The sequence below is a fragment of the Amblyomma americanum genome, chromosome 1, assembly GCF_052857255.1.
Source record: "Amblyomma americanum isolate KBUSLIRL-KWMA chromosome 1, ASM5285725v1, whole genome shotgun sequence".
Taxonomy (NCBI): Eukaryota; Metazoa; Arthropoda; class Arachnida; order Ixodida; family Ixodidae; genus Amblyomma; species Amblyomma americanum.
In genome coordinates, this window is record NC_135497.1 from 132,228,714 (window position 1) to 132,239,311 (window position 10,598).

The window sequence follows — 10,598 nt, forward strand, 5'->3', positions numbered from 1 at the left end:
GATTACCCTTGGTCTGAGCGCGTCCTCCTGGCTGCAACGCTCCGCCGCTTAGATCCTCGTCCCCTTAGAGGCCAAGATTCTGGTAGTAGTAGTAGAATACATTTATTCCAAAAAGGTAGGATAGAGAGGCGAAAATACAGATTTTGGGTGGAGTCCTTATTTCAGGACCCCAATGTCCACCGCAGTTGCTCTTGCTTGGGATATCAGCTTTCGCTGCGTCGCCAAGTCAGAGCTGACTAAACCCTCATCGTAGAGGACAGCTGTGAAGGCGCTTTTAAAATTCTTGAAAGACTCAGGATTGAGTTCAAGGATTTAAACTTTCAGAGTGTGCCCATGTAGTGTACTCTGTTAGTTACGGCGAAAAAGTAATCTACATTCCTCTCTCCCCTTTCTATCTATACCTCCGTTCCCCTTCCCAAGGGTGAGGGTAGCATATCTGGCGTCCCCTAGTTAACCTCCCTGCCTTTCCGTTCATCGTTCTCTCTCTCTCTCCAAAAGTGATTTAAAATTACCCCCTCTTTAATTGCTCCACTGAATCTTCAAAGAATTTAAAGATCAGAAATATCCAAAAATTGAACTTTATTTCCGCATAAAACATTTAAACATTTAAACTAAAGTATTCAAAAGCAAGAAAAAGTTCGCTTCAGTAGGAAACGTCTCCGGCAGGTCAGTGCACGTTAAAGATCCCCAGATGGTCGAAATTATACCGGAGCCCTCCACTACGGCACCTCTTCTTCCTTTCTTCTTTCACTCCCTCCTTTACCCCTTCCCTTACGGCGCGGTTCAGGTGTCCAACGATATATGAGACAGATACTGCGCCATTTCCTTTCCCGAAGAACCAATTATTATTATTAATATTAGCTCGGCTACACGGCACATTTCTCAGGATTTCATGGTTGTATCTATAGAATGTACCGGAAAGGTCATTTTCGCACGTAATTAATGTCAAGAAAACTGTTTGGATGTAATAAGTCTCGTGAAAGAGCCGGTCTGATAGCTAAATGGTTGCATTTGCATGTATGCACTTCAAAGCAGGATACCGCGAGGCGCGCTGTGCCACTGTCCTCGCACCACTTCAGCTTTTCTTTTAAGGTGATTTTTGTTTTGTTACCCGCTGACCGCTTGGAGTAGATGGAGCAGCGCCTTGATAGATACCGCGGAAAGTGGCGCCTAGTGGGGCGTGGCGCATAATTGTTGGACAATTTTCCTTGTTTATTTCGGTGGCGAGGCTGAAGGTGTTCAGCAATCAGAATGCCCACCACGTTCAGGTGCGTTTCTTCCCACCTCTAATTGGAAGACGCCGAGGCGAAGGCGTGGGATTGTCGACGTTGACCCTCGACCACTGTCAGCACCGTCGAAACGTCTTCGTCTTGAGAATCCGTCGACTCCGAAGTGAAGCGCAACAGCACGGTGGAATCAATCTCACTGTCTGAAGATAGATCGATATCTCTTTCTTAATCTCAGGAAACACTGATAGACATTCGTTTTCAGCCCGTTTTTTTTTTTGGACAGTCTCATTCACGCGGCAACCGCTACCCCCGTGAGCCGCCATATCAAGTAGCCCGCTAGGAACGTTGAAACTATTTTCGGCCGATTTCCAGATTTCATGGCTTTTCAAGCTTTGAGTCTTTCTGTAGCGCCATATGTTTACGGCAACGTATAATAGAAGCATTGCAGCAACCAAGCTCATCTCGGGTAAGGATTTTAGATGCAGATGAAGCCTTGCAGTTGAAAGAAGTAACGGTTTCGTTCATTCCTTCAGAAAAAGGACAAAACTCTTATACAAACAGAACGAGTGCCTTCGTGTTCGAACATCCCAATCTGGCAAAAAATAAGCCTTACGCTGCTGTTATCGCGCATGGAGGATATTAAGTTACGCAGCACACAATTTGGACGGATGCACCCTGCCTGCGCCTTCAGTAAGATCTCTGTAAATGTGATTTCTCAAGGCGACAATGGTTACGCGCACTCTCTACATTCGTTTTTCGCAGTGCGCATTCTTTTGCTATTGCGTTAAAGCCTGTGACGCACTTATCTAGATTTGCAATTCTAAGGTATTTCCATCGCACGAAAGTGCACTAAATTCTGCACATCTCGCTGGCAGCCATACTGTCGACGTAAAGGCTTGCCTGATAATAAATGCCTTTACGATATCTCACCTACACAGAAGCAGCGATTGGAGGCGACGCTTGTATTCTCCAGGCTCTAGTGGCATTAAGAATCTTATACAACGATTGCCGTTGGAACAGGGGACGAGAAATTAAGGTAGTGCTAAAAATTCAGGTTTAGTTGGGTGCGATGTCTGGCAGAAAAAAAGAGAAAGAAATATGTTTGTTCCTATGCGTCCATACGAAACGGAACGCGGGAGCAAATGTAACAACGATGAAATAGAAATAAACGCTAGCAAGGACAGTTATTCCCTCTTTTCGAGCGCCTTCAATCTTGTCGTCTTCGACTAGGTGCAGCCTTTGTCAAAAGACTCCGGGCCTCATGGTTCGCTTTCGAGGCTAGTTGTGGAGCATCTAACGCACCTCTAAAGACTACAAGGAACAAGGTTCTCTCCAACTTTGAAGACCGTTAGAGCTTCATAGGTGCCACAGGTGCGTCAATAGAGGAGGCCCAATTGGTGCTTTAAGATTAAAAGAAAACCCTGTGGCATGAAAACTTTTTACCAAGGCAATTCCTTTGACAACACAGAAAAGGACGCACTTCTGATATGTTCTCAGAATTTGTACTGCAGCTATATTTGATGACTTCAAGCAAAAAGAACGCACGCAGTTGAGGATCCAGCGAAGTGACCCGGCACGTTTTGAACGTTGCTACGGGAGCTCACAACTTGATGACCCATATACGCACGGTTACTTTACGCTGTAGAACATCAGCACTGCAAACTTGGCTTTGGGGAGAATTAATACTGTGCAATGACTGCCCGGGTAAGGAACGGTGAGCTACGAGCCAAGAATGTTCCTATTAGGGAAGAGACTATGAGTATCTCCGTACCACTTTTTTTTTTTCGCGCACAGAATTTCTGGGAAATTGGTGAAAAGGATGCACCCTACATCATTATGGGCAGAGCATACAGTAAAAGTTACACTTTGCGCTTTCTTGAAAGGCGCGGGCGAGGGAAAAGTAGTGACTTGCTCATTACTTTCGCCTTTTCTGGCTGTCATCGACCCTCAGATATCCGCCTAGCTGTCTGTCGACATACCACCCAATCAGTTACGTATTCCCCAGTCCTCCCATATATCTCCTATTCAAACCTGACTCGGGCCGCCGAGGTTAAAAGCACTGGCTTAGAAACTAAGCAGCCTGCGTGCACGCATTCGCCTCTTAATCACACAGAGAAAAAAGAAAAATGCTACGCCGCGGGGCTAGCATGCATTGCGCGTGGGCAAGCATAGCGGTTTATTTTAATCCTGTACCAAAGTTACGGCGAAGTAAGAGTACACCGTGCATATTCCATCGTGAATGCCAGCGGCATGTTGGGAAACACCGCACAACATTGCAAGACTAGGCGTTTACGTACGCCACGCTCCAGCTTGTGCGAAGGATGTTGGCGTAAGCTCAGCTGTTTTATTTGCACCTAAAGCACGCAGGCGCTGACACAAACCCATAGTATTCCACGGTTCAGTGTGATCACGCGGTCGATGACTTCTGCCGATCACAATGTGTACGTCATGTTGTGAAGAACAAATAAAAATGAAAAAAAAAATGAATCTTTTGCAACAGCCATCCTTGTTTGGGCAGCGCGCACAAGATGTCGTCAGTGCGTCGTATGCCACAGAGTCTTGCATCTGCTTGCTATTCGGAGTTGCTCAGTCAACTTTCACACGTCAGACTAAAGCAAGGGGGTCGCTGTGGTTTCCCTCATAGCAACTCTGGTGAGCCTATTGAATAGGCAACCACCTTTGATGGCACATACTACGCCCAGCTGTTGTAAAATGTCCCCAGGTACGAAATAGCAAGAGATGAAGATCTCAGCGCTGAAAAACTCCCTACTTCTCGCAGCCACATTTTCGGCGTGTCAGCACACGCGATCTTGACCGTCCAGCGATGAACTGAGGTGAAAAGCATGACTTCGATAAGAAGTGAACTGTCCACTGACCACTTATTACACGAACATGCATTTCAATTTGCCTTGGTCCTAATTCTTTCTTCTTGCTTTGTTGATGACAGGAAAACAATTCGCCCAAATCTCCATTTATTTCATACGTTGCACTCCTCCTCGTGCGCCCGAGACAACGCGCAATGCGCAAACACTAATGCGTTCTGGCGGCTTTGACATCAGAGCGTAAGAAGTGAATTCACACGATTTTGCGGCTATTGTTGGCGCACAAGTATGGGTGCCGCGTGCCAATTTTCTTTTTTCTTGTAAACCAGCGCAAGGGCTCGAAGCCAAATAGGGAAGGAACAAAACACAGCGCTGAACTAACAACAGAATGGTTTTATTCTGGACACCAGGGCTTAAATACACGCTAGTATCGCACAAAAACAAAAAAAATGCAGAGAAAAAACTTTAAGTTTCACAGGCTAATCATTCTGAGCGTGCGAAAGCTTTGCCCATGCGCATAATTCATGACATCAAGTATTGCTGCTCTTTTTTCGAGATAGCAACAGAAGGGGTGCTTATGCATTCCGTACCTATCCTCATGATCTCCGATGCCTCAGTTGATGCCCTGGTGAGCTGGTCTTTGCTTTTTGCTACAGTTTTGCCCTTCTCGAATATTAGGCGAGATGAACAATCACGACAATGAATCCCGATATGGCGTAAGGCATTCTTCACATTATTGTTGTGCTCCTTAAGTCTTTCATTTAAACAACGACCAGTTTGGCCGACGTACGATCCACCGCAGCACAAAGGGATTGAATATACCAAGTTGTCCCGGCACTGAACATATTTCTTCTCATGCTTCTTCGCGCACACAGGAACATCGCGAAAAAGGAGCACGAATACTTGATGTACCTATCCTTGGTACCTATCCTCATGATCTCCGATGCCTCAGTTGATGCCCTGGTGAGCTGGTCTTTGCTTTTTGCTACAGTTTTGCCCTTCTCGAATATTGGGCGAGATGAACAATCACGACAATGAATCCCGATATGGCGTACGGCATTCTTCACATTATTGTTGTGCTCCTTAAGTCTTTCATTTAAACAACGACCAGTTTGGCCGACGTACGATCCACCGCAGCACAAAGGGATTGAATATACCAAGTTGTCTCGGCACTGAACATATTTCTTCTCATGCTTCTTCGCGCACACAGGAACATCGCGAAAAAGGAGCGCGAATACTTGGTGTCATAGATTACGTGCATCGGCAAAGCTTTCGCACGCTCAGAATGATTAGCCTGTTGAAACGTGATGTTTTTCTCTGTATTTTTCTGTTTTTCTGCGATACCAGCGTGTATTTAAGCACTGGTGTCCAGAATAAAACTATTCTGTGGTTAGTTCAGCGCTGTGTTTTGTCCCTTCCCTGCTTGGCTTCGAGCCGTTGCGCTGGTTTACAAGAACCGCCCACCAGTTCATGTTGTACCAATTTTCTTGTCTCGCGCACCCACAATAATTCGGACGCTCTACAACGTCCCCAGACAAAGAACAGGGCACTTTGTACCTATTCCACCTTCAATGCAGGCGCACCTGTAACGTCTTACATCCACCCAATGGCGTCCCACGGCTTAATGGGGCAGCCTGCCAACCCCGTTAACAACGCACGCCAGCACGAAGCGCGAGCGGGCCGCGGCCTTCCTGCACTGATCAGTGGTGCGTGCTAGTCCCTGGCTTCGAAGCGCGTTCAGAGCCCTTCTCTCGGTAGCAGGCCAACGAGACGTCGATTGCTTTTCCTGGCGTCCTCCCCCCCCCCCCCCCCTACTTTTTCGCCGTCGCATATCAAGTGGGCGCTAATTATCCGTTTCATTAGCCAGCGCTGCTACACACTTTCGAGCAGTCGGTCCCGCTACGCTCGCGTGTCGCACGTGCCCTCTGCCGCAGCGCGCGCTCTTTCTTTCGCGGGCGCCAACGGAGGGCGCGCTCGCCGACAAGCCGCAAATTCGAGCTTCTTTCGCTTCTTGCTCGTTGCTACCCGTTGGCGACCTGCTGCTCTCGCCGGAGCAAATGGCTGGTGCTGCCCTCTCTTAGATGGCTGCCCTATGCCAGCGCCGACAACTTAATTGTCGAGGATTGAGCTAAGTGTCACCCGATCGCGCATACGCTTTGGATCGGTAACGACTCGAGCGTATGCGCCAATCGCGGTCGAAGAGCTCATGGGTAATGCAGTCTGGCTGTACGCCGTGTTGCAAGCGAAGGATTAGAGGAAAGCGCGAGAATCTCTTTGGTGGTTTATTATACTCAGTACGTCCTGCGGTTTGTTAGTTTTTATTGGGAGCTAAGTCGTTTTTTATTGTCGTACTCAAGCTTTTTTCCGACGGCACGGGAGGCTGATGTACTGAGCTGATTTATTTAGCACACGCACGCACGGCTCCGTCGTGCTGCTTATTTTCACTCGTGACCGCACGACATCTAGATCATGTCATGCGACACGGTTCTAATTCCGTAATCATGGAAATTGCAGAACAACAGATGTGGCCATGGCAATTAGAGACTGGCACGCCTTCTGTATTCTAGCTGTCTTCTCTAGGACACGCTCTATAGGCTTGTCTTGTAGCGCAACAAAGTCAGGCCTGATGGTTTTCAACAATTACATTGGTCGCATGCTTACTATACAAGGCCATAAGATACAAAAACTGACAGAATACAAATATGTCGGGGTGTGGGTAAATGAATGACATATATACCTGCAAAGGCACAAAGGCACAAACAGACTGCTAGGGCGAAGAGATGTCACCATACAGAAGCATACGGCATTATGGAGTGCAACATACATAATGTACTGAGAGGTATTTGGAAAGGAATAATGGTGCCAGGGCTTACTTTGGGAATGCGATTTTGTGCATAAGGGCTGGAGTTCAGTCGGTAATCGAAACAAATTTAAGAGCTGATGAAATATTAGCACTGGGTGTTCACGGCAACACCACAAATGAGGCAGCACTGGGGGACATGGGCTGGACATCGTTCGAAACACGATAAGCTCAGAGTAAAATATTATACGAATAACGCCTGAGGAAATTGGCCGACACGGGTGTGCAGCTAAGGTAATTAAGTACTTTTACAGAAAGAGCGTTGTCACAGAGTGGCGGGAAAGGATTAAGAAACACACCAGTAAGTATGCAGGAAACAAGGACGGAGAAATGAAGAGCTTTAAACGACAGGTAAAAAAACGCAGAATGTAAGAACTGGATTATTTCATTGCAAAAGGAACAGAGTTTAGAACTTTATAGAAATTGAGAAAGAGAAATCAGGAAGGAATCGTTCTGTGATAGCTGGAGAGGTAGCACCCTACTCTTTCAAATTGGCTCAGGGAGTCTTAGAACGCGAGGCAACAAGAAGAAATTTATCCAAGAAGATGAGTCATGTGCAGTGTGAGGTAAATCTGCACAAACAATCGAACATCGTACAAGAATGTGTCGTCCATCCGAATGTCGATGCAGGCTTAGTCACTCTCCCTGAGGCCCTAGGAGTTAGAGATAACAAAAGCCACGTGAATTAATCTGCGGTCGAAGTTAGCAAAAAGCGATTGAAAGATTGGTGTCCAAAAGCAGGGCGGTGACGTACGGTTACAAGTTCAGGATTAAAAATTGCATTTAAAGGGAAATGGCGAATGTATAGATAATACTGGTAAGTTTGACGGATTGTTTAATGAAATATCAATAAAAAAATGCCGAAAATTGTGGCAACTGCCCCCCCCCCCCCCCTCCGCGTTTCAAAGTGTACGCTCCTATCTTCCGTCCATCCATCTGGTAGCGGACGTTGGTAGCGACGTCACCGCAAGACAAAAAGGTAAGCCGGTAAAAAACTGTACAGGTGCAGAGAAAAGGCAAAAAAAAAAGTGATAACTTTACGCTGAGATTCATAAATATTAGAGCAGAAGTCATTCTAAGGTGACAGAGATTTAAAAAAAAAACAGCTGAACAAAGCGGTAAGTAGTACTTACGCTTTTGCAGAAACACATCTTCGAGATATAGAACAACCACCGATAATGGGGAACTACCCTGGGAAGGGTGCAACAGAAATCCAAGATCAAGAAGAAGGGGGAGGAATTGGCGTAGTTATTCGACAAGGAGCAAACTGGCGGCTCGTAAAAGAAACATGTAAATAACACCTACGGATCCATGGCACAGTAGCGATAGAGGGCACATGGACAGGAGTGGTTTATTTGAGGGCAGCTAGAGAGTAAAAACGCAACAATGAAGAGTTCGTTAAGTGTTTGAACCAGGGCACAGAAGTGTTTAAAAAATGGAGAGGTCTTCCAGATAGGGACATGAACAGACACATTGAGGAACTTGATGGGCAAACGGACTACAACATTCCACTTTCATTCAACCATGTGAAAAACATGGCCTGATCGTACTTAATAGAAAAGGAATATGTAAGGGGCAAATAAAGCTGGAATCAAGAAACCGGAACTCGATACTTCATCACTGTCGCCGAAGTTATTTAAGAAAAATAGATGAAGAGAGTTTGCATAGTTTAAGGAATGACCCTGAACGGATTACCCTCTACTGGGGCTACACGTAGACCGAACGATGGAGTTAGGCTAGGGCGAGGGCAAAACTTTTTGACCAACCAAGAAATGTAGGACAATGTGGAACGAGTGTAGAAAGGAGTAGCACAATCTGCAACAAAAAAAAAACTGGGGATATGACAAACTAATTGCCTTAATCTGGAATGAAATGGGAAAGTTAGAGCAGAAGAACTACTGAAAAGGCAGAAAGAACCTCGAAGCTGGTGGAATGTGGAAATTATAGAGGCAAGTGAACTCAGGAGAAAGGCATTGAGGGAGCACTGGACGTCCAAGAGGGCAGTGTAGGGTCAGGAAGAGCTGGAAACATGTACCGACCGCGCAGGTTTCCTGTCCCCGAGCTCGTTCACGTGAAAATTATAGCGGAAACCGCTCGTTGGGTCCGGGAGGCGAAAGAAAAGAATAAGAACGGTCAAAGGAAAGTTTGCAATCATATGAATCGTTTAGGTGGGAAGATCGAAAGTATATACCATTTCGTACATTACAAAGAATGCAACAACCTAAAAGGGAGCGTGGGCTTGTACCACATTGAAGGCGCTGCAAAGCTTTAGATGGCAGACGAAAAGTTACGTTTGGCAATCCAAAAGGGAGCGAGACTTTGAACTACCCCATTGTAGGACCTCATTGTAGGTCCTATTTTACCTGAGTAGTGCATGTCAAAATGCGGTGATGGTATTTTTTTATGTTGTTTGTAGTGGTTAGATGTTACCTCTAAACATCCAGTGCACGTGACTCGTCGAAATAGCCATAATTTGTGGACAACAGCGCCGAGGGTAACCGTGTTTTGAAACTTCTAAAAACTTATATTGATATTATTTACAGTGGGCTACACGGTTCTCAATAATTAAGGAACCGATCAGTAAAAGCTAGAAAGCTAACTATTCAATATTAGTTAACCAGCCTGTTAGTTAATACATCTTACCTGCATTGTGATGCACTACGCCGCTGACAATGTTAATAAAAAAAACGGTCTTCAAACTCAAAAAGCCAATTTTTAAGAAGTTTGCGAAGTCTTAGGTGGAACACCTTGTATGTGCGTTTGAAATTTGTGAATGCACCTGTATTCCATGTTAATGCTGGACTGCCGCGACCCGCCTAATACCATGCATTACTTCTGCACACACGAAAGATTGTATATCAAGCGTCAAACAAAAAAATTACAAATTTACAATTACATCAGGTTATCAGATCGAGAAAAAGAATAAGTGCTACCTCATCGGCGTATTGGTAACGGCTGCCGATTAGCAAATATAAAGTGTTAGGAGCACAAGAGTAGTAAGAAGAAGAAACGTTCCTTCGTTTTACGAAGCTTCATAAAATCTGGCGCACAGCCGGGCAAGTATCATTTAAGACAGAACACGCAAAATCTTATGGGGAACCATTCATATTTTCTATGGCTAATGACTATGGGTTTGGATTAATAAGCCTTCGGTACGTGAGGAAATGAAGGCCGCCAATAGAAGCAAAATATGGATTTCTAAAAAGATAAACGATTATCAACTCACTTGATAGAAAAGTCAGTGCACGGATGTTCATGTTTGTGATGTCTCTCCACAGGCTACACGGAAGTCCAGGAAAAGCACACCATTTCAGTATTTCCGCACCAAGAAAGTACACACATGTTCGTACCCTTTCTGTTAAAAGTTTAACTTACAAACTTGTTTATCGAGCTCCCTACAGTTACCGGCTTTTGCAGACCTGCCACCACTGCACGGAAACCAAGATGGGCTCGGCGTTCGCAGTTTCTCCAGAGGACGTCGCCAGTGCGCCCTTGAGCGAACATCCCGTGAACGACAGAGCGACCTTCCATCAACGGAGCGCGTCTCACTAGGAGATTATTTATTTTCACGTGCACCATGCCTCGTGGAGGTCGTGTTCTTGTGATTTGCATGCATAATAGGGAGCGCGGAGGCGTAGGATATGTCGCCACCCGTCGTCGCAGAGTAGTGAGGCCGCATTTTGCCCC

At 45.8% G+C, this 10,598-nt stretch overlaps 1 protein-coding gene across 3 annotated transcripts in view; it reads right to left on the minus strand.

The window, feature by feature from the left end:
- Oamb (Octopamine receptor in mushroom bodies) overlaps positions 1–10,298 on the minus strand; it is a 508,904-nt gene extending 498,606 nt beyond the window's left edge. For 2 of the 3 annotated variants that reach the window (XM_077646921.1, XM_077646919.1), the window contains exon 1: positions 10,138–10,164. Coding sequence is in view for 1 of the 3 variants with exons in the window: in XM_077646922.1 (XP_077503048.1) it covers positions 10,138–10,168 (31 nt within the window). In the remaining 2 variants the exon portion in view is untranslated. Of the gene's footprint in view, positions 1–10,137 lie in introns of all 3 variants that reach the window. The other variant, XM_077646922.1, reaches the window with a different exon arrangement.
- Between the last annotated feature and the right edge of the window lie 300 nt (positions 10,299–10,598).